Source organism: Simochromis diagramma, unplaced genomic scaffold (genome assembly GCF_900408965.1).
Source record: "Simochromis diagramma unplaced genomic scaffold, fSimDia1.1 OVJJ01000344.1, whole genome shotgun sequence".
Taxonomy (NCBI): domain Eukaryota; kingdom Metazoa; phylum Chordata; class Actinopteri; order Cichliformes; family Cichlidae; genus Simochromis; species Simochromis diagramma.
In genome coordinates, this window is record NW_024387375.1 from 12,585,415 (window position 1) to 12,609,931 (window position 24,517).

Consider the following 24,517-nt stretch of genomic DNA (forward strand, 5'->3'; position numbering starts at 1 on the left):
GAATTTATTTAATATTACTTTCTAGACCAGGATCCCCTGCACAGTTACCAGCCGTAGCTGACGGCTGGTAACTGTGCAGGGGCGGATCTAGCAAAGTTTAGCCAGGGGGGGCGATAGGGCATGAACAGGGAGAAGGGGGCACAAAGACATACTTTTCTTTCTTATTCTCATTTAAAATGTCTAGCTTTTATTAAATAATTATCTGAATCTTACACCCAAAGTTTTAATCTGATGTAAAATGAATAGAAGTCCATTACTGTATATAGTAACTATTATGTCTAATATACCCTAGTAAGCTATAGTACTTTTTCCTTTGGGAAGGTACCATCTGTGCAGTCTGCAATTTTGTTGAAGAAAGATGTTGAATCTATTTAATTATTCTTGAAAAATAATTTATTTCTGTGCATTTTTTTTCACACTGCATCAAATTAAAGTTGATTACGTCGATTAAGCAACATGAGGTGGAAGGTGGGGGGTGGTTCCTTATTTTTTCGTTTTTTGTTTTTTGTTTTTGCTGGGAATTTTAGAGCCCTATTAGTTAGGTCGCTTACTCTTTAAAATACCAGAATAGGGAGGATGGAGTAGGTTTAAGTTTATTAGATTGATCAGTATTGCTGAAGTATGAAATATTTTGGGTGCAGTGCATTTTTTGCATACAGGTATAACAGAATAGCTTTAGTGGGGGTTTTTTGGGGGTTTTTTTAACTTGAGTATGAACTTATACAAAAAGCAACAAGATATTAAAAAAACTGTTTTATTGATTAAAAAACACACTATATCGGATTCATATCGGTATCGGCCGATATCCAAATTTATGATATCGGTATCGGTATCGGACATAAAAAAGTGGAATCGTGCCATCTCTACTAAATATCACATTTTCATAAATCTAGAGTATCAACATAATGGTAAAAAAATTCTTAATAGTATAAACCAGTATCGCTGAGCATCACAAATTTTCACAAATCAAATCAATAAAGCAAATCAACCAAAGTGGCCAGACCAACACACACATCAAGAAATTCAGTGACTGAACATAACAATTCCCACAAAGCAAGAATTTATTGCAAGCCTGTTGTATTACACCGCATTAGTTTTATTAGATTGGTAGAGCAGATTCTAAAAGCATCCTGTCAGAATTCATTTGTCCCACCGTCCACACATGTTAACTCTCGTGTGTTTAGTTACCAAAGTAAATGAACTAAATTCTCCACATTTAATTACATCTATTTAGTCTACTGTGCCATGTGACAGTGTAATTGAGCTCAGTTATCTTTCAGTTGTTGATGACAGGTCAATTTCCTCCTGCCAGACTAAACCTTAACATGTTCCCAACTGTAAGACACAGTGCTACAGCAGATCTCATATTCATGACAACATAAAACTATCAAACGTAACAATGATTCAGATAAGGGAAATGTTTCTCCTTTGAACACCCTTTTGAGTGTTAATGTTCAAGTTAACAAATGTTATTATGCTATAACTAGTCAATACATGTGTTGTATTTGTTCTCAATGTTAGAGGAGAATATGATGTCACACAGTCTTCCAGTCTATATTCGAGTTTTTAAATGTGTTTCAATAATTGTTGAAGCTGTTATAGCTGAAAATCCTCCCAAGACAGATCTTTTTCTTCTAATTTTGTGTTTCTGATATATCTAGAATAGAATAGAATAGAATAGGCTTTGTCAATGTGCAATACAATAGTGCACAATAGTACAAATCCAATATCACATCCACAAGTCCAATAACAGTTACTTTTATTGATGTTGACATGGCAATATGCTTCATATTTAATCTTTTCAGTCTATATATTCTCAGAACAACCCTTTCATGGCCTGGTGAGTCTCTTTTAATTGCATTTCTTGCCCAACCAAAAGTTTGTTTTGTTGTCCTTAAGACTTTTTAGTTAATACATTATTTGTAAATTACTCTAATGATCTAAGTCTTTTATTTGCAACCTCACTTAAATTTAATCCAAGCTATAAATTAAAAAAAAAAATACAGTTTTGTATTGCTAATAGAACAGCAGGTGTGCAGACAATCTGAAGTATATACAGTAATTCAATAGAAAATGTTGTTGTTCATGCATTTTTTTAAACTAAACTAATGGTGTTTCCATTTTAAACATTATTTCAGGATATTGGTCGCACAGTCTTCATTCATGTTTTTATAAGTTTGACAAAAACTGATAAAAACTTCTCTTAAGCAATGGCATTTATCCACCACACACCAGGTTTTATATATTAGTTAAATCTAATCATGGATAAAACCCCCATAGATTGACCCTGTACAATGTATGCAACACAGGTGTCGAACTCAAGGCCTCAAGGGCCGGTGTCCTGCAGGTTTTTGATGTCCTTGATACAGCACAGCTGATTTAAATGGCTAAATTGCCTCCTCCACATGTCTTGAAGTTCTTCAGAGGCCTAGTAATGAACTAATCATTTGATTCAGGTGTGTAGACCCAGGGTGTTATCTAAAAACTGCAGGACACCGAACCTCGAGGCCTGGAGTTTGACACCCCTGCTGTAAAACGACAAAAGAAAACCTAAACTGTGACACCTAAATTGTCAAGACCCTGTGGATGTACTTGAGTGAATTACATTTGTGGCTTTACTTGTAAAAGTCAAAGTAGGTGGTTCCACAAAGTAAATTTAACCTGGAAGTGTATTACGTTATACCAGGAAGAAGAAAAAAACTGTGTATATATTAACTTCACATATTGCTAAATGCCTGACAGGTCCCCAGAAGAGTCTTTCTAGCACAGTCTGTGAACTCTTTGTCTGATCATTTGACAACACTGTTTAGGTCTTTTCCACAACTGCTTTCAGCTGCTTGCTTTAGAGGTCACTGGAGCAGAGGTCTACCACCATCTCACCATATTCCAAGCATCCGCTTCTGTCACACAAGCCCTCCTGTCCTCCTTTATCCATGAATCTGCTAGGCCTTCCTCTTCTCTTCCTGCTAGGCACTCCATATTCCACATCCTTTGTCCAGTGTATCCACTGTCCCTCCTCTGCACATGTCCAGACCATTTCAGTCTTGCCTCTACTCCAGTCTCATTGTCACAACACACCACCATCAGAATATCTTCCCAAGGGTAACAGGCCTGAAATATAAAAGATCCTCAAGAGGGAACCAAGTAGGCTTTGAAAGGGGAAAGAGTTAAGCAACTGAGCATCAGAAGAGTGTTTCGCCCTCTTGTGATTAATGAAAAGAACACTTGCACAACTGGACGTTACTGCATTGTTTTGTAATTATTTGAAATAAGTTTAAACCTTAAAACATTCTTGAAAACATATTTACTTACCACCCAACTTAACCAGAAAAAAAAATCTTATTGACTCAAAAAGTAAAGGCAGAGTATTTGCATCCACAGACCTTTTTTACTTATACACAAGTGATTTATTTTACTGTCAAATATAAGGGCTCATATCCAAGCCAAGGTCAGCAGAAATTACTTATTCTTTTGCGAAACGATTATTCTATTGCAAAAGTATTACAGTCAGTGCACAGTCATATTGTTGTCATCTCCTTGCCATTACTGGTGCTCTTGGTGTCCACATTAGTGATACTCTTCTTGGTAGTCGGATCCTCGCTGATAAAGTGGAGGATGTTACGCAGGGAGCGGTTCATGCTGTCTTTGAAGCTTTGACCCAGACACACATAGAGCAGAGAGTTGAGGCAGCTGTTGAAGTAAGCCAGGCAGAGCGCTACAACATGTGCCAGGTGAAGTTTGGGGCTCGCAGAGGAAACCCGAGAGGTGGTCAGCATGAGGAAAACCACAATGTGCAGAGGTATCCAGCACAAGAAGAAGCTCAGCACCACAGAGATGACGACCCTCAGGGTTTTCTTGGATCCAGTCCGACTACGTGTCATTCCCCTCTGTGTCTTGCTGAAAACCACCAAGTGACAAACTAGAATAACCAGGAAAGGAATAATGAATCCAATCAGGAAGCGAAAAGCAGAGACAGGCCAGGCACTGTCTACAGTGTACTCCATCCTACACTCTCTCTTCTCGTCACCTGCCTCAATCTGCTTGGCGTACACAAACTGTGGGATACTGCCTATCAGGGCCAGGACCCACACAGCAACACATCCATAAGCACCCTGTTTGGGTCTCCTGTGGTTCTGACACCAGATGGGTCTGATGACCAGCAACAAACGATCAACACTGATCACAACCAGCTGCAGGATGCTGCAGTACATCACCAGGTAAAACAGGCCTCTGATGAGCATACAGGCCAGTGGACCGAAGTGCCAGTGATCGTCATGGACCAGAGGGACCATAAGCAAGGGGATGGAGAGGCAGCACAGAAGATCAGCCAGAGCGAGGTTGAGGAACCAGAGGGAGGTGACAGAGCGGGACATGCAGAACCCCGTCACCCACACCACCACAGCATTTCCAGGCACACCCAGCAGGACCACAAGGCTGTACATGACCAGAGCCACTATCTGGATCGGCTGAATCTCAGGAGTCACAGACTCAATAATGTCAGGAAATGTGTAATTATCATCAGGAAATGTGTAATTATAGTCACCGTAATCCATGATTCCTTACAACTGTGAAGTATAGGGTATAGATTAGTGTCGTGCATAAAATTAACATTAGAATGAGAGAATGATTCATTCAACAATGGGCGATCGTGGCTCAAGAGTTGGGAGTTTGCCTTGTAATCGGAAGGTTGCCGGTTCGAGCCCCGGCTTGGACAGTCTTGGTCGTTGTGTCCTTGGGCAAGACACTTCACCCATTGCCTGCTGGTGGTGGTCAGAGGGCCCGGTGGCGCCAGTGTCCGGCAGCCTCGCCTCTGTCAGTGCGCCCCAGGGTGGCTGTGGCTACAATGTAGCTTGCCATCACCAGTGTGTGAATGTGTGTGTGAATGGGTGGATGACTGGATATGTAAAGCGCTTTGGGGTCCTTAGGGACTAGTAAAGCGCTATATAAATACAGGCCATTTACCATTTACCAACAATATCTGAACGTGAAAGTTCTAACCGGGCTTTGGAGCGCCTACTGTGACGTCCTTTACTGTGACTTAAAGGAGCGCCTACTGTGACGTCACAGAACGTTTTCCTTTGAAGTGTAAGATTAAAGGCATGTGAGGGCTTAAATACTCCTCAGGTAACAACCACTGCACCAACTGCACCTTCTAAAAGTCGTCTAAAGGTTTCGCTATAGGTTCTTTATCATTAGGCAAGGCAACAACTGCACCTAGCGTTGAAAACAAATTTAAACAAAATGAAATGCGGCGCTCAGTATTCAGCCGCACAACTTCTTCAGACACAGATGGCTTTGAGGAGCTTGACAGCTGTTATGTTGAGCCTGATGGGTTCCTTTTACCGATTTTCGATTCCAGAGATGAACAGTTACCCACCTCTGAAACACCTGAGGTTCCCGAAAATCCCCAACCAAATGACCAGTACAGTCATACAATTCCTTCAGATACTGATGTCTTTGATTGTACAGAATATTATTTTGAAGATGATGGGCCCGTTTTCCCGATTATTGATTCCAGAGATGAACAGTTACCCACCTCTGAAACAACTGAGGTTCCTACAAGTAGTGATGTCTGTGATAATCCCGACCCAGGAGACCGGTACAGTCATACAATTCCTTCAGATACTGATGTCTTTGATTGTACAGAATATTATTTTGAAGATGATGGGCCCGTTTTCCCGATTATTGATTCCAGAGATGAACAGTTACCCACCTCTGAAACAACTGAGGTTCCCACAAGCAGTGAATTTGATGGATCTGAGGACAATGATAATGTTGTTAGAGGAAGTCTTCAAAAAGAGGAAGGAGAAACAATTTTTTCCCGAGCTCAAACAAGCCTTTCAGCTCTTTCTTCCTTTATTATGGTTCCAGTTGAGTCTGTGAGCCGAGGAGTAACTTATGTCACCGGCCAAATCCTTAATATTGGTCGAGCACCATTTACCTCCCCTACTAGTGAAACTGAACTGCCACCCACTTCTGAAACAGCTGAGGTTCCCACACCCAGTGTTTCTCTAAACACAGATGAAAAAGAACAATCACCCACATCAAAACAATTTGTGGATTCGAGGGACCGGTATAATACACCCGACTGGGCATTCTTGTTTGAACCTGAAAACACAAGGGAACAAAGATTAAATTTGATACCTGAAAGCGAGGAAAGAAACGAACAGTCCCTGTAACAGGGCGGCCCTTAGCGGCTGGAAACACAGTGAGACAGACCAAGGCAAGTATAGTGGAACAAAGTATTTATTTGCTATATGGCTCGCCTTACAACAATTAACTTGTCGAGCTTCTTCACAGCACAAAAAATCCACCTCTAATGACAACTGGCAGCCTTAAATATGTTCAGCTGTCACAGACTCAACCATTATTCCACTCTCAGGTAAATTCTTAAATCCCAACCTTCCACCACAGTATACAATATATCAATAAGAATAAATAAATACATAAATACATCTTCACATTTACATATTAATAAATATTTCACACTTTAATGTTACACAAAACCCAATATTATAAAAACCCAGAAACCCAAGCACAAAAAGATTCACCACACTCTCTTTACCAATGGTCTCTCCCGGAACCTTTAAATGGTGTCTGGACCCCCGGGGAAACATTTGCCCAAACACCTTGAAGAGGACACAGGCAAGAAAGGTGAGTAATCATTAACTTACAAACACTTATTTGCAACACTTTTCCCTAGATTTCACACACACATTTGCATTAGTTTTCCTTATTGGTAAACCTTAATCACAATCTCAATCACCATTCTTCTCTCCTGACAGACAACCACCACATTCCTTGACGAGGAGCAGCTGTGCAGGATCTGAAATAAGGCTACCAACTGATTTTAAAATTCCCAATAAATAGACAATAAATATTTAAACTGCTTGTGTGCAAATCCATGCTTAAAGTGCAATGCTCATAAAGTGCTTGATAAGGTGCTTTTAATAAAGTGAACAGTGTGCTCCAAAGTGCTATACATATAATATACATAAATGCAGTAAGGGAGTCCTCTTCCTTACATTTCCTCCTCCCTCTCTTAAGCGCGAAGTGCTTCAGTCCTCTGTCATCCTAGATAAACAATCAGCAACCACATTTGACTTCCCTGGCCTATACTGGACCGTAAAGTCATAAGGCTGCAGAGACAGGTACCATCCTGCAATGCGGGCATTCGCATCCCTCATGCGGTTCAACCACTGGAGGGCACGATGATCAGTCTCCAGAGTGAAGTGACGTCCCAGAAGATAATACCTCAAGGCCTCAATAGCCCATTTCATGGCCAAGCACTCTTTCTCCACCGTCGAGTACCTCGTCTCCCTGTCGAGTACCTCGTCTCCCTGTCGAGTAGTTTCCGACTCAGAAACACCACAGGCCTTCTTTCACCATCCACCTCTTGCTGAAGGACAGCACCAAGGCCAACTCCTGAAGCATCAGTTTGCAAGATGAATGGCTTGTTGAAGTCTGGACTGTGTAGAACTGGATGTGTGGAAACTGCTTCCTTGAGGTCTCTGAATGCTCGCTCACAGTCTTCCGTCCAACACACTTTGTTAGGGGCTGAGCCTTTTGTGAGGTTATTAAGTACAGTGGATCGCTCTGCAAAAGAAGGTATGAATTTCCGGTACCAGCCTACTAGACCCAGAAAACCTCTCACCTTCCTTTTTGTTGTCGGAACTGGGAAGGACTGAATTGCTTCAATCTTCCCAACCTGCGGCTTTATCTTCCCAGAGCCAACCACAAAGCCCAAGTACTCCACTTCTCTCTTGGCTATGGAGCACTTCTTGGGATTGATAGTCAGTCCAGCCATTCTGATGGAGTGTAGCACCTTCTGTAGGTGAATGACATGCTCTTCCCAGGACTGGCTGTACACCACCACGTCATCCAGATATGCTGCAGAGAATGCTGACACATCTCTCAGTACATGGTCCATTAATCGTTGGAATGTCGCTGGTGCACCTTGAAGCCCAAATGGCATGACTTTAAATTGGTACATACCAAACGGAGTTTTGAAGGCTGTCAGCTCTCTCGCTTCTGGCGCCAAAGCCACTTGCCAGTATCCTTTACACAGATCGAGTGTTGTAATGTACCTTGCTGATCCAACTCTCTCCAACAGGTCATCCACCCTGGGCATTGGGTAGGGATCAAACTTGGATACTGCATTCAAATATCTGAAATCAATACAGAATCTCAGGGTGTCATCTTTCTTTGGTACCAAAACAATCGGGCTGCACCACTCACTACTTGACACCTCAATGATTCCCAGGTCCAACATCAGTTTTATTTCTTTCTGCAGCACTGGCACCAACCGTTCTGGAATTCTGTAGCTCTTTTGTCGAACGGGTGCATCCTCCTTCACCCGTATCTTGTGCTGAACCAGTGATGTGAAGCCTGGTGTTTCTCGAAAGAGCTGTGAGTCCACGAGTGGTTTTATATCCGCCTGCTCAGTAGGAGACAAATGAGAAAGGTCAACTGAAGCACAAACTTGAATGTTAGTTGGAAAGAACTTCTCAGTCACCTCCTCATCCTTAACTGAACGCACCAGTAACTGATAGACCGGCTCTTGTCGGCTGTGGAATTCCTTCAACAAGTTCACGTGAAATGTCTGATATTTTTTAACTCTTTCTGGCATATTCAGCTCATAAGTGACTTTACTCACTTGTCTGACGATCTCGTATGGTCCATGCCATTTTGTCAGCAACTTGTTATCGCTGGTGGGAAGCAATAACAGTACTTTCTGACCTGGAAGGAAGACCCTATCCCTGGCCTTCTGATCATACCAAGTCTTTTGATGTTTTTGTGCAGCTTTCATGTTGTCTTGCATCAATGATGCCATTTTCTCCAACCTCTCTCTCATGGTGATGACGTAGGCTGCGATGTTTTCGCCCTCTGCTTTGGATTCCTCCCAGCAGTCCTTAAGCAGATCCAGGGGGCCTCTCACTTGGTGACCGTATAAAAGTTCAAAAGGCGAGAAGCCAGTGGAAACCTGCGGGACCTCCCGGTAGGCGAACAGAAGGTAGGGCAGCCATTGATCCCAGTCAGCACCTGTGTCAGAGACAAACTTGCGCAGCATACTTTTGAGAGTCTGGTTGTATCTCTCCACTAGCCCGTCCGTTTGGGGGTGATACGGGGTGGTCTTAAGTCCCTTTATCCCTAACAGCTTATAAACCTGCTGCAACAACTTGGATAGAAAGTTCGTTCCACAGTCCGTCAGAATTTCTCTTGGTATGCCTACCCTAGAGAAAAGCTGCAGAAGACAATTAGCAATGTGACGAGCTTTAATTGATCTGAGTGGGAAGGCCTCAGGAAACCGTGTTGCATAGTCACATATGACTAATATGTAGCGATGACCTGTGGAGCTCCTCTCTAAAGGGCCCACAATATCCATGCCTAGCCTCTCAAATGGTGTTTCAATAATTGGCAGTGGTTGCAACTGGGCTCGCGCTACTCCTTTGCCTGAGGTCAACTGACATTTTTCACAGGAACGGCAAAACTCAGAAACCTGGACATACATCCCTGGCCAAACAAAACGGCTGCTGATCCTATTCAGTGTTTTGTGAAAAGCCATATGACCTGCCCATGGAATTGAATGACCCAAATCCATAACTTTGTCTCTGAACTGTTGTGGGAGTGCCACAGCTTCGCACTTCCCCTTTCTCTGGTACAAGATGCCTCCTTTAAGCAAGTAAACAGTATCTGCAAGACAGCTTACCTGACCTTGACTAGCCCCCTCTACCTCTGTTACCTTCTCAAACCAGGGTTTTAGAGTAGGGTCGCTTCTTTGGAGTGCACCTAAATCTGAGGGAACATCAAACTCAAGTTGGTTATTTGGCTTAGGGAACAATGCTGTACCTTTTTCCCCTGAGCCTTTGAACTTTTCTCTTCTTTTCTGAGCCCTAGACTTCCTAATCTTCCCTGGCTCCGTTTCGAGAGACTCCTCAAAAAAGGGTAGTTCTTGCATCATTTCCTTTGCACTTTGTGCTCTTGTGACTACATGACAGGGTGTAAATGGTTCAACTGTCATATCTAGAGGAAGTGAGCTTCCAGATTCATCACTTAAGCCTTGAATGTCTTTCTCAGCACTCACTTGAGGGTCATAATCTGACTGATGTATTAGATCAAAAAGAGTGGGGATGTCATTACCAAGTATCACTGAATATGGCAAACTGGGAACCACAGCTACCACTAACAAGTAGGTTTGACCTCCTACTGTCAGGTAAACCTCAGCAGTGGGGTACCTGTGTTCGTCTCCATGCACACAACTTATTGTAGCCCCAACCCCACTTAGCTTTTCTCCTGAAATTATGCTAGAATGTACAAGAGTCTGAAAGCACCCAGAGTCAAGCAAAGCTTCCTCTTTACGCCCATTAATTAAAACAGGGACAGTACAAGCTTTCCTTCCTACCGGCTCTGTGGCTGGTCTTGGAACTGCACACAAAAGAGATGGTTTTGAATTAAGGGCAGGGCAAAATTGTTGTGTATGGCCAAAGTTATGACAGTGATAACATTTAATATCCTGAACTGAAGACTTAAAGGATTTCTTCACATTGTGAGGTCTATGAGAAGGGAGCTGCCTAGAACTAGAAAGATTTCTAGCCTGAACTTGACCAGAACCCTGTTCACCCCCAATGGACTTACTTGGTTGGGCGTAGTGGGTCTCCCGACTGAAGTAGGTGCTCTTGCTTCCTTTTCTGGCTGAAGTGAAAACCTCTGCGAGGCTAGCTGCTTCCTTTGCAGTCTTCGGGTCATGCTCACGTATCCAAATCTCCAGCTCTGGATTAACCATTCTCAAAAACTGCTCCAGAATTATCTGCTCAGATATTTCTTCTACAGTTGATTTTTCAGGTTTAATCCATCTTGAAAACAGGTCTTTCAATCTTACATAAAGTTCACGTGGCGTCTCACATGGCTCAACTTTCAGAGATCTGAAGCGGCGTCTGTAGGTGTCAGCAGTGATCTCATATTTTGCCAGAATTGCCTCTTTCACCTTATCATAATTCTCAGAGTCTGTTAAATCCATAAGAATGTAGGCTGTGCGGGCTTTACCTGTCAACAGGGGAACCAGGCGAATAGCCCACTCATCTCTGGGCCATCGACACACATTTGCCATTCTTTCAAACGTAGTCAGAAAATGTTCAATGTCATCTTCTGGTGACAGAGGAAAAAGTTTTGGTTCAATTAAAGACCTGGACCCACTGGCCACTGGAACGTCTTCACCATTGAATCCAAGTTCTTGTTCTTCAGATGTTGTAGGGGGCGCTGGCGCCTCTGGCGGGTCAGGCTTATCAGTTACAGCATTAACTTGTAGCTGGATTTGCTGAAATTGATGCTGCATGCCTTTCCACCTTTGCTCCTGACGTGACAAATCCTTCTCCCACTTTTGGTCTCTGGCTGCTTGAGACCGCATAAGAGATTTCACCAACCCTGTTAACTCCTCCAATTTGTCCTCAGGGCTTGTTGCTGCCATGGTCTCTAGCTCAGATGAAGCTCCAACTCCTTCATCAGGCTGCTCCTCTTGGCCTGGCTTTCTTCCACCTCTTGTCATCATCTTCTCACTGTGGCATGAGTGACACACTCCTGACACCACTTGTAACAGGGCGGCCCTTAGCGGCTGGAAACACAGTGAGACAGACCAAGGCAAGTATAGTGGAACAAAGTATTTATTTGCTATATGGCTCGCCTTACAACAATTAACTTGTCGAGCTTCTTCACAGCACAAAAAATCCACCTCTAATGACAACTGGCAGCCTTAAATATGTTCAGCTGTCACAGACTCAACCATTATTCCACTCTCAGGTAAATTCTTAAATCCCAACCTTCCACCACAGTATACAATATATCAATAAGAATAAATAAATACATCTTCACATTTACATATTAATAAATATTTCACACTTTAATGTTACACAAAACCCAATATTATAAAAACCCAGAAACCCAAGCACAAAAAGATTCACCACACTCTCTTTACCAATGGTCTCTCCCGGAACCTTTAAATGGTGTCTGGACCCCCGGGGAAACATTTGCCCAAACACCTTGAAGAGGACACAGGCAAGAAAGGTGAGTAATCATTAACTTACAAACACTTATTTGCAACACTTTTCCCTAGATTTCACACACACACATTTGCATTAGTTTTCCTTATTGGTAAACCTTAATCACAATCTCAATCACCATTCTTCTCTCCTGACAGACAACCACCACATTCCTTGACGAGGAGCAGCTGTGCAGGATCTGAAATAAGGCTACCAACTGATTTTAAAATTCCCAATAAATAGACAATAAATATTTAAACTGCTTGTGTGCAAATCCATGCTTAAAGTGCAATGCTCATAAAGTGCTTGATAAGGTGCTTTTAATAAAGTGAACAGTGTGCTCCAAAGTGCTATACATATAATATACATAAATGCAGTAAGGGAGTCCTCTTCCTTACAGTCCCCCTCTGAAACAGCTGAGGTTCCCATAACCAGTGTTCATATGAACAACTCTGAAGATGAACAGTCTCCCACCAGTGAAACACAGGTTCCTACAGACAGTGTTTCTGTAGATATACATGAAAATGAACAGTCACCTTCTGAAACAGCTGAGGTTCCTACAACCACTGTTTATATGAACAACTCTGATGAAGACACTTCAACTAGTGACAGTTACAGCACTGACTTATTCAATGTTTACCCTCCAGAACCTTCAGATATTAACAGATCTGAGGAGAATGAACAAACGAGCAATGCAAGTATTTTTTCCAGAGTTTACAGAAACCTTTCAGCTTTGTATTCATTTATTAGAGCTCCAGTTGAGTCTCTGGGACAAGGAGTACTTTTCGTCATCAGGCCCATCCTTACTATTTGTGGAGTACCGTTTACCTTATTGTTCAATATGTGTTTGGCAATTACTCGGCGTATGTTTCCCCAGACCCACAGACGAATTTCATCCCTAATTCCTACACTGAAAAGATTCTTACGTGCACATTGTTGTGCAATTGTTATAATTTTTTTCTTCCATGTATTGACAATTGCACTTATAATATTCTTCGGCATGAAAAGATCTAATTTGTTCAATCACTAATTTTAGCAAACAAACACCAATTGCTATAGCAACATTTTCACATGAAATTCAATATCCTTAACATATAATGACATCACAACTATCCCCCAGCCAGTCGCAGCAGATGGCTGCTCCTATGAGTCTGGTTCTGCTGGAGGTTTCTCTCTGTTAAAAGTGAGTTTTTCCTCCCCACTGTCGCCTTAGTGCTTACTCATAGGAGATCATTTGATTGCTGGGGGTTTCTCTTTAATACTGTGCGGTTTTAACCTTACAGTATAAAGAGCTTTGAAGTGCCTGTTGTAACTTGGCACTATTAGATAGACTTCAATTGGCTTCAACTGACAAAACATTGAAAAAAAAAAAAACAATCAATAAATAAATAATGGTGTGTGTGTGTTTTTAATTTTTCTATACCAGGGTAAGTGCTAAAGCTTAATGGGTTACAATTATAGCCCATAATTGTAAGAATAATATGTAGCTTTTAACAGATTATTGTTGTTTCAAATGTGACTGTGCTGAGTGGCCGTGGCACTGTGCACAGGATAAAACCTCTTGATTTTAGTGTCATGTAGAACTAGATTCAGGCCAAAGATCGCATTTAAGTAACATTGGTGATTAGAAGCCAGTCTCTTGATCTTTTTGTTTTTGTTTTTTTAAAGTCTTTCTGATAAGGTTATTTTAAAGTTTATTTTTTTAAGTCATAGACCTATTTATATTGGTTTCCCTGGTTTTAAACAGAAAATTTAAGCTCTTCATTAAAACAAATGCAGTGTTTACCTGTACGGGCACTGACAGCCACTAGAGGTCCCTTTACTCAAGGTTTACATTCATCAGCAACTTCCTTCTCAAATGCTAAATGCTGATGCTTGCCAGATTAAATAGGCTTGTTAAGGGACAATATATTTTGTTCTTAATATCATATTATTTCATCTCTCATGTCTTTTCTATGATTCATATTTTATTGATGAGACTTTCGATGGAGGAGTAGCAAATACGCAAAGATTAACTGGTGATTTCTACAGGGTTTTTACTGGCTGCATGTACAAAAACTCAGAAAGCCTTTCAAGAAGACAGAGTAAAGATGAATTTATAATACCTTCATTTAGACTGCGTATTTATCAGATTTTTGCTGACATTGACTCTACTTCAGAATATTTATATATTTTTGCGTTCAACGTTTGATAATGTGTCACGCGCAAAAGCATCAGTTCTAAGAGCCGTGCTTAGAGAATGCTTTGTAGTAAATCAGCAGAGTCGACTGCCATTGAGCGAGAGCCGGCTCCTCACTTTATTTCCTTTCGCTGCTCAGCTCTCACACAGTGGCTCAGCTATGCTCCAATCCCTCCATATTGTGGCCAATCACATGCGAGGATATAGGATAATATCATTATGTGAAAAACAGAGAGGGTGAGAGACGCGGCAGTCAAGTGGAGTGTGCGTCTGTCCTCTCAGTAAGTGAGTGAGACAGACAGCGGTGAGGAGGGCTGTGCGAGTGCATCACAAAAACACATAAATATGCCTGACACCCGTAAACGAAGCAGCATCTGGCTGCAGTTTAAAGACTTTTTTGTCTCGGTCTTGTCTCAACTTTGTCTTGGTCTCGATACCATCTGGTCTTGGTATTGTCTTGGTCTTGGTTTAGGCGGTCTTGACTACAAGTCTAATGATCTCATCCACTTGCATATCTGGTGTGATCAGAGGTGGCAAAAGTACAGCTATTCGGTACAAGTCGTTCAGTTATTAGTGTTAAGAAATACTCCAGTAAAAGTTGAAGTATTAAACAGATTAAACTTCTTTACTCTTTGAGTACATTTCAGAGCCTCTTAAAAAGTACAGCATCTGAAATGCACTTAAAGAAAGTAAATGGGTAAATGGGTCTAGTTTATGTTGCCTACATTGTTGAGGATGACTTTGCATCTAAACAGGAAAATGAGCACAGTCAGGGGTTAAAGTTGCATTCAGCAGGGGAACCCTAAATTTGGTTGTAATGGCTCAGTGTGGGGAAACACGACTGAAAATAAATTCTACTGAGAGCTCCTGCAGATTTTCTTAGTGTAGAGGCTGTGATCAGCTGATCTGCTGCTCTTTGTGGATGGACACAACTGAACTCAGCATGATGTCAGCAGATGTTTCATGAGTTGTCCTGGCTGATTTCCATCCTCTGCTCTAACAATGCACTGTTCATACTGTCTTTTTTTCTAGATGGTATAAAGTTTGTATGTTGGTGGAATTCAGTCAATGAATCTCAGTATTATCAGCTAAAAGTCATCTTTAGTCTGACCATGAGCACCACAGCCACCGTGTATCAGTCACACACTGTTCTTTTCTCTGCACTAACCTGCAAAGTTTTTCAAGCAACCTTTAAATAGCAGTTAGTCTGCCTCAGTTTGATTTGCAGCATGTTTCGTGATACAAAAAAACATAGTGCCACATCCAGTATCTGATTTAAAAACATAAGGACTTACAGTGGGGTAAAAAAGTATTTAGTCAGCCACCGATTGTGCAAGTTCCCCCACCTAAAATGATGACAGAGGTCAGTAATTTGCACCAGAGGTACACTTCAACTGTGAGAGACAGAATGTAAAAAAAAAAAATCCATGAATCCACATGGTAGGATTTGTAAAGAATTTATTCGTAAATCAGGGTGGAAAATAAGTATTTGGTCAATAACAAAAATACAACTCAATACTTTGTAACATAACCTTTGTTGGCAATAACAGAGGTCAAACGTTTACTATAGGTCTTTACCAGGTTTGCACACACAGTAGCTGGTATTTTGGCCCATTCCTCCATGCAGATCTTCTCGAGAGCAGTGATGTTTTGGGGCTGTCGCCGAGCAACACGGACTTTCAACTCCCACCACAGATTTTCTATGGGGTTGAGGTCTGGAGACTGGCTAGGCCACTCCAGGACTTTCAAATGCTTCTTACGGAGCCACTCCTTTGTTGCCCGGGCGGTGTGTTTTGGATCATTGTCATGTTGGAAGACCCAGCCTCGTTTCATCTTCAAAGTTCTCACTGATGGAAGGAGGTTTTGGCTCAAAATCTCACGATACATGGCCCCATTCATTCTGTCCTTAACACGGATCAGTCGTCCTGTCCCCTTGGCAGAAAAACAGCCCCATAGCATGATGTTTCCACCCCCATGCTTCACAGTAGGTATGGTGTTCTTGGGATGCAACTCAGTATTCTTCTTCCTCCAAACACGACGAGTTGAGTTTATACCAAAAAGTTCTACTTTGGTTTCATCTGACCACATGACATTCTCCCAATCCTCTGCTGTATCATCCATGTGCTCTCTGGCAAACTTCAGACGGGCCTGGACATGCACTAGCTTCAGCAGCGGAACACGTCTGGCACTGCGGGATTTGATTCCCTGCCGTTGTAGTGTGTTACTGATGGTGACCTTTGTTACTTTGGTCCCAGCTCTCTGCAGGTCATTCACCAGGTCCCCCCGTGTGGTTCTGGGATCTTTGCTCACCGTTCTCATGATCATTTTGACCCCACGGGATGAGATCTTGCGTGGAGCCCCAGATCGTGGGAGATTATCAGTGGTCTTGTATGTCTTCCATTTTCTGATGATTGCTCCCACAGTTGATTTTTTCACACCAAGCTGCTTGCCTATTGTAGATTCACTCTTCCCAGTCTGGTGCAGGTCTACAATACTTTTCCTGGTGTCCTTCGAAAGCTCTTTGGTCTTGGCCATGGCGGAGTTTGGAGTCTGACTGTTTGAGGCTGTGGACAGGTGTCTTTTATACAGATGATGAGTTCAAACAGGTGCCATTCATACAGGTAACGAGTGGGGGACAGAAAAGCGTCTTACAGAAGACGTTACAGGTCTGTGAGAGCCAGAGATTTTCCATGTTTGAGGTGACCAAATACTTATTTTCCACCCTAATTTACGAATAAATTCTTTACAAATCCTACCATGTGAATTCATGGATTTTTTTTTTCACATTCTGTCTCTCACAGTTGAAGTGTACCTCTGGTGCAAATTACTGACCTCTGTCATCATTTTAGGTGGGGGAACTTGCACAATCGGTGGCTGACTAAATACTTTTTTGCCCCACTGTACATGCAAGCTTTAAATTTCCAGTTTATCAAATACCACCGAGAAGTCATTACCTTTAAATATAACCGCTCTTCTTCCTCTCCTGACCTCTTTCTTATCTTGCTCCATCTCTGAATGACTTTAGCTCTTTCTATTTTCTTCCTGTGAAATACAGCAGCTGGAGCTTTAGCTAGCAACACACTGTGAGACAAACAGCACGCAAACAGTTTGTGTGTTTGCTGAGCTGATAGAAATGCTATCTGTTCCGATAGTAATAACTTAAAAGTAGGGCTGTCAGCGTTAAAGCGTTAATGCCGTGTTAAAGCATTAATGCTGACAGCCCTACTTAAAAGTGGAAATAAATAAATAAATTAAAAGATCAATCAATTGGACCAGTATGGCAAAGCTGTAATGTTCCACTTGGGAAAATAAATCTGTTGCACATTTTTATTGGCCTTCAGACAGGCCTTCTGATTGCTACAGTGCCGAACAACACAGGCCAAAGGAAAAGAAACTGTTGTGAGGAAGGCAAGGGAAGAGCAGGGAGGAAAGGATAACTGGAAAACCATACTATGTTATGCCATGTTTTGATTTTCTTTAAAGGGTAGAAAACATGTTGGATCACACTACATTCAAATCTACCACAGAAATGTAAATAGCATGTTGTTCTTTACCACTGATATTAACTAAAATGACCAGTTTGCCTGCTGACCCTGTAAAGTTTACACCTGCACAGGTGCATTGTCAAGCCCTGACTGCTGGCAGAACGCAAGTTCTGAGAAATTACCATTTCAGGTCCTCCATAAACCCATCATGTTACCTCTTCAAAGTGATGTCTGCAGCTCTACAGAAAAATTCTGCCAGTCACCCGAACCATGACAGTACCCCCCCCCCCCGTCACCATGGGCTAGTATACTGTGGTGAAAGTTTGCGTGACTCAGTCCTGAGTGGAATGTCCTTGCCCGCCAGCCATACGTTTTGTCTCCCCGTGTAAACTGGAGCAATTGAACGGCGTTGATAGGCATACTGGTGTTGGCAGTTGACTGACCTGAGTAGTGCTTGCCTAGTCTGATCCCAAGCTCGTCGACAACGCTGTAGATGGTGTTGAATGGAAAGCTACTCAAGTTGCAGAGGATGTGAGTGAATTATGAGCGTATTCTGCCCAGTGCAGACAGGTGGACCACGTAAGGTCATGCAGCGGAGTATGGTTTCTAATTCTTGATTTAACCATTCAGTCTGACCGTTTGTTTGGGGATGATAACCAGAACTAAGACAAGGTTTGGCTCTGAGAGCGGTGCAGAAAGCCTTCCAGGCTCATGAGGTGAACTGCAGGACACGGTCGGAGACTATTTCTACAGGTAGTCCTCTGAAAATGAAAATGTCCTCTGAAAAACCAGAATTTGAGTAGTTTCAGTGGTAGTGGGAAGCTTATCTAAGGCGCCAAAGTGGGCGGCTTTGGAGGACCTGTCAATGATGGTGAGTATGGTGTTTTTGTCAGCTGACAGGTGACGAGCATGATACGTGACCATGGCACAGGGAGCAGTTGTAAAAGCCTAGCTGGGTGTTAAGTGTTAGACTTGTTGTGTGCACATACTGGACAGGCAGCCACATACTCTCAGACATCCTTTTCCAGGGTGTCCCACTAGAAATGTCTTTTAATTAGGGAACTAGTCCTACCTCTTCCTGGGTGGCATGCAAACTTCACCTTATGAATCCAGGACCTTAGAGCGAGCTGCAGCTGGAATGAATTGTCAGGTCCTGTGCCTGGGTCAGGCTCCGTCTCCAAAATCCAATTGATTTCCTCCTCCACCTCCCACATGACCGCCCCCACCTTGCAGTTGGCAGGAAGGATGGAAGGAGCCTCTTCCGGTTCCATGCTGTGGGCAAACTGCAGAGAGAGCGCATCCGGTTTGATGTTACGGGAAACTGGTCGATATGAAATGGAAACATTGAAAGAGTTAAAGAATAAAGATGTGCAGATGAGCATTTACCCTCTTGGCTGAGTGAAGATACATGAGATTCTTATGATCTATCCAAATTACAACGGGATGCTCAGCACCCTCCAGCAAGTGCCACCACTCCTCCAATGCAAGTTTCACAGCCAGGAGCTCCCTGTCCCCCACATCATAATTTTGTTTTTGTGGGACAAGGGCAGCGAGAGAAAAAGGCACATGGTTTGAGCTTGGAGGGTGTTTTGTAAAAGCACTACTCCAACCCCAACATCAGAAGCATCAACTTCTATGATAAATGGGTAATGGACATCTGGGTGAATCAGGACTGGAGCCTTGGAAAATAGTTTTTGAGTTATGCAAAAGCGGCATCGGCCTCAGGAGACCAGGTGAAAGAGAGCTTAGTGAGGCATGTGAGAGGTGCTGCTACCTGACTGTACTTACAAATGAAGCCACGGTAGAAATTAGCAAGCCCAAGTAATCTCTGTAGGTGTTTCCTGGAGGTGGGAATTGGCCTTTCCATCACCTGCCCCCCTGCAAGGATGTAGGGGGTAACCAACCACTAAACGTAACCAACAAATGACACAGAGTTAGAGTGGAATTCACATTTTTCTGCTTTGATGTAGAGTTTCTTCTCAAGGAATCGCTGGAGCATTGCACAGACATGAGCATGGTGTTTAGTGGGGTTTTTTGAGAAGATCAGAAAGTCATCCAGATAAACAAACCTGTCCAGAAAATCTAGAAACCAGAAGTAACCGTATTGCACAATTGCAAGGGTTGTGGAGAGGTAAGGTGAGTGCTTTGTCTTTACTGAAGACTTCAGCAAAAACATGCACAAGACCGAAAGCGTCACCCCCTCTCCTCCAAAGATAGCTGCGATCTACAGATACATCAGTTCCGGGGCAGGCTCGCTGACGGAGTAGGTAGAAACCCTCTACAACTACCTGGCTCAACTACCTGGTTCCCCAGAAAACGGCTCTGGCTCAGGGGAAGCAGCGCCCCGGAAACAGGGCGTAAACGAAAACATGGCTGAGCCTTGGGGAATAGGAGTGGCTGTCTCTAGAAGAGGTGGCGGTATAGGTGCAGCTGCAGCAGCTTCCAATGTGGGAGCTCCACTGGGCTTCTTGGATGGCTGTAAGAATCTTAACCTGGCTGTAACAAGGATTTTCACTGAGCCAAAAGGTACTGGATTGATTGCTTTTGGCTACCAAATATCGCACCCTGCATCGTGACAGCCGTCCGGGTTGGATCTGCAGGGTCCATAGTCCATAGCCAGATCGTGTTGTCACAGCTATTATTTCATACTATTTAATTATCAATAAATGTTACAGAGAAATAGACAAAAGACAGTCTCCCTTCAGCGGAAGCATAAAATGATATGGTTTGAAAATGCCATAAATAAACCTAGGTGCAACTGGAGAGACTATTTTTGGCATTGCTGTGATTAATTTGGTGAGAAAATGTTTACTCTTATTCAAACTGTTTTTGTGCCTTCTCTCAGTTTAGCACTAGGTTTATGAACTTGCTAGCTACTAGATAAGAGCCAAGGCTAAACTTTTCCGGAAGGTTTAGCCGTTAGGGGGCGGGGCTTTTTTCAGTCCTTGTGAACTTTTGTAACATATGAACTGTATATTCTCTACCCCTGTATTTATTCTAATGGTTTGTGGCCGTTTTTGAACATCAGTGGCATCTGTTAATGCCAAATCTAGGCAAGGAGTTGTAGGTGTGGTGTGCTCAAAATATAGCTATCCCCCCCTCCCCCCAAGTAATTCTAACATTTTTGGGGGGGCAGAAAAGGGAAAAAAAGAATTTGTCAGGGTTGGCTGAAGGAGAACCCAAATGCTGGACTTTTAGAATGGAGAAAGTGAGTTTATTTACACAGAAAACAGTGCCAACAGTCCACAGTGTGTGCTTTCCCAATTCCCCGTGCCGTGATTCCTGTCCGTGATGCGTGGTTGTGCTTTGTCCTCCTCGGTGCCTGTGTTCAACTGTGTACTGCTCCCTCCACACGTTTCCGTAATCACCCTGGAAACAAGAGATGCCACAATGAGTACTGCCCCATCCACTGGCCGACTAAACACGTTAACCATTCCAACAAGAAAGTATTGAAAACCCGAGCTCCGCACTAACTGTATTTCTAGTTTAACGATCCCGTGCCGACTGCTGCTCCACTGCTCTCTTAAGTAGAGCCCCTTGATTAGGCAGATCAGCAACAGGTGAGTTATTATCACAGGTGTGGCTGGCTCCAAGGCAGGGACTCTCCAGACCTGGTGGGGCAGCAAAACTGACACAACAACACACAGGGGAACGAGGAACGAGGAGCAGATCACACCACAACCATAAATGATTAAGGAGGACGAATAAAACTCATAATATTCATTAAACTCAAAAAATAACACATGATCCCCGGGTCACAGACCCAGGCCCATGACAGAATTAATTGTTTTACTATGTGCAAAAATTATAATCGTGCATCGTGCACTTCTATGAAATTATGGAAGCAATATGGAAGCTGGCAGCTTGGTGCTACTTGCTGTTAGAGAGGCTGGATGTTTGGGTGGTTAGAGGTCAATCAACCCTGAATTAGACAAGCAGAAGAACATGGATGGCATCTTATTTTTATGTACTGGACATTTTAATAATAAGTTCCACTTTCTTTCCTAAGAGGGTCCTCTACACTTCTATACAAATCTAATATATTCATATGTATTATTCCTTTCAACTTAATAATTTGCATTTTGTATAAGTCTTTCCAGTTCATTAAAGACTTGCTAATGTTTGTTTTAATCAGCTAGTTGTTATTAAATAGAGACAGGCAGTTCTGCATTTTGCAGCTCTGTTTCTTGCTTATTACACAGAAACTACCAGAGATATTTCCAGGTAATAGTCACACTTCTTAATAGGTTATTAATGTGTTATTAAATGGAAACAGGCAGTTTTACATTTTGCTGCTCGATTTTCTGCTTATCACAATTTAGCAGGACTTGAAATGTTTGTCAGTGGGTAAAAAAAATAGTATTATGCACTCAGAAAACATGTTTGAAACATGTTTGAAACATGTTTGTCCTACAGCAGCCACAGTAGGCCACATGTAGTGTCCAATACACTTATATGATACAGGTTATTAATCATAAGGTCCACCTGTTTTTTAACCTTAAGAAATGAAGCTTCAGAGATGTAAAGTGTGTCTTCCTCTTGTGGTGTATGAAAATAACACTTACTGCACCTTTCTGTAATTACAGGTGTGAAGAAATCAAACTTCTGTGTATATATTTTATTTCTGTCAAACAATTTGAACAAAAACATGACAAAAAGGCAAACGATACATGATAAAAAACAAATACCTTAATAGAATCTAAAATATTCCTTTTGTGAGAGAAAAAACTAGAAGTGCCAAGAATTTTGTTGCATAAGACGTGATGTTTCACAGAAATGTTGCAGAATGAGTAACGGTTCCACATTTGAAACCTCTAACGATTCTTTAAAACATATTTACTTACCACCGAACTTAACCAGAAAAAAATCTTAGTAACTCGTGAAAAGTGAAGGCAGGGTATTTGTATCCACAGACCTTTTTTTGCTCATATAAATCAAGTCAAATCTAATGGCTCATATCCAAGCCGAGGCCAGCAGAATTTACTTATTCTTTTGTGAAACTTCAACTGTGATGGAAATTGTTATATTACACCAGTCCTGTCTGTGTATTAGAGTCAGTACACAATCGTATTTCTGTCATCTCCTTGCCATTACTGGTGCTCTTGGTGTCCATATGGGTGATGCTGATCTTGGTAGTCGGGTCCTCGCTGATGAAGTGGAGGATGTTACGCAGTGAGCGGTTCATGCTGTCTTTGAAGCTTTGACCCAGACACACATAGAGCAGAGGGTTGATGCAGCTGTTGAAGTAAGCCAGGCAGAGCGCTACAACATGTGCCAGGTGAAGTTTGGGGCTCGCAGAGGAAACCCGAGGGGTGGTCAGTATGAGGAAATCCACAATGTGCAGAGGTATCCAGCACAAGAAGAAGCTCAGCACCACAGCGATGACGACCCTCAGGGTTTTCTTGGACCGGGTCCGACCTCGTGTCATTCCCCTCTGTGTCTTGTTGAAAACCACCAAGTGACAAACTAGAATAACCAGGAAAGGAATAATGAATCCAATCAGGAAGCGAAAAGCAGAGACAGGCCAGGCACTGTCTACAGTGTACTCCATCCTACACTCTCTCTTCTCATCACCTGCCTTAATCTCCTTGGCGTACACAAACTGTGGAATACTGCCTATCAGGGCCAGGACCCACACAGCAACACATCCATAAGCACCCTGTTTGGGTCGCCTGTGGTTCTGACACCAGATGGGTCTGATGACCAGCAACAAACGATCCACACTGATCACAACCAGCTGCAGGATGCTGCAGTACATCACCAAGTAAAACAGGCCTCTGATGAGCATGCAGGCCAGTGGACCGAAGTGCCAGTGATCGTCGTGGACCAGAGGGACCATAAGCAAGGGGATGGAGAGGCAGCACAGAAGATCAGCCAGAGCGAGGTTGAGGAACCAGAGGGAGGTGACAGAGCGGGACATGCAGAACCCCGTCACCCACACCACCACAGCATTTCCAGGCACACCCAGCAGGACCACAAGGCTGTACATGACCAGAGCCACTATCTGGATCGGCTGAATCTCAGGAGTCACAGACTCAATAATGTCAGGAAATGTGTAATTATCATCAGGAAATGTGTTATTATCATCACTGTAATCCATGATTCCTTACAACTGTGAAGTATAGGGTATAGATTAGTGTCGTGCATAAAATTAACATTAGAATGAGAGAATGATTCATTCAACAATATCTGTGACAAATGTTTCATCGAAAAGATTTTCATGATTCACTAAAATAATACAGTTCAATCCAGAAAAGCTAATGTTTGTTTTTTAAATTCAAACTAATACTTTAGTATTAACTCACCAACTGTTCAGCCTGTTTGTGTTGCTCTATCACCACTGAGAGGAAGTTGTAGAGCTGGTCTGCTTCTGTGCTTTATATTCTCACCCCACCCCACGCAAACACAGTTGCACAAGATTCCTGCTAAAAGTACAAGTCCTCTGCATGTGAGTGTACATTTGGTGACTGCAATCAAAAAAATTGGTTAATGTAAAAATGCCGTTTTTATGTCAAAATTTAGGTGTAACTTCACAGGAAATAATTAAATCATAGTTCATACACTGAGAAAAAAACCAAAACAAATGGAAGCTGACCTCGACTACTTTGTCGTGCTTGCTTTATTCACCAGTTTACTGGTAGTGCTACAAATTATTTTTCCCTTATTTCAGTGCTCACTATAAAATAAAAGTCTATTGATATGTCAGGATCGGTAATTTTAAAAATAATTACTTCAAATGTCTATCTTGTCAAAATAAAAGTCTTAATAATCGTGTTTAAAGTATGAATACTAAATGTCATGGAGTAGCCCTGTGACGTCTA

At 42.4% G+C, this 24,517-nt stretch overlaps 1 protein-coding gene across 2 annotated transcripts; it reads right to left on the minus strand.

Annotated features, from left to right (window-relative positions):
• Positions 1 to 2,463: 2,463 nt before the first annotated feature.
• LOC120719783 (C5a anaphylatoxin chemotactic receptor 1-like) lies at positions 2,464 to 24,204 on the minus strand. 2 transcript variants are annotated; one of them, XM_040009256.1, is made up of 2 exons: positions 24,002 to 24,204; positions 2,464 to 4,565 (listed from the first exon to the last, which is right to left on the minus strand). In XM_040009256.1, the coding sequence occupies exon 2, from the start codon at positions 4,551 to 4,553 to the stop codon at positions 3,519 to 3,521; it is 1,035 nt and encodes a 344-aa protein (XP_039865190.1). In that variant the 5' UTR covers positions 4,554 to 4,565; positions 24,002 to 24,204; the 3' UTR covers positions 2,464 to 3,518. The 2 variants fall into 2 exon arrangements, with proteins under 2 accessions (XP_039865190.1, XP_039865189.1); XM_040009255.1 differs by lacking the exon at positions 2,464 to 4,565 and adding an exon at positions 22,300 to 23,808 and having other exon boundaries at positions 24,002 to 24,065.
• Between the last annotated feature and the right edge of the window lie 313 nt (positions 24,205 to 24,517).

Bases quoted from the DNA above. Each gene is read 5' to 3' on its own strand.
- LOC120719783 (XM_040009255.1), bottom strand. From the start codon at position 23,796: ATGGATTACAGTGATGATAATAACACATTTCCTGATGATAATTACACA.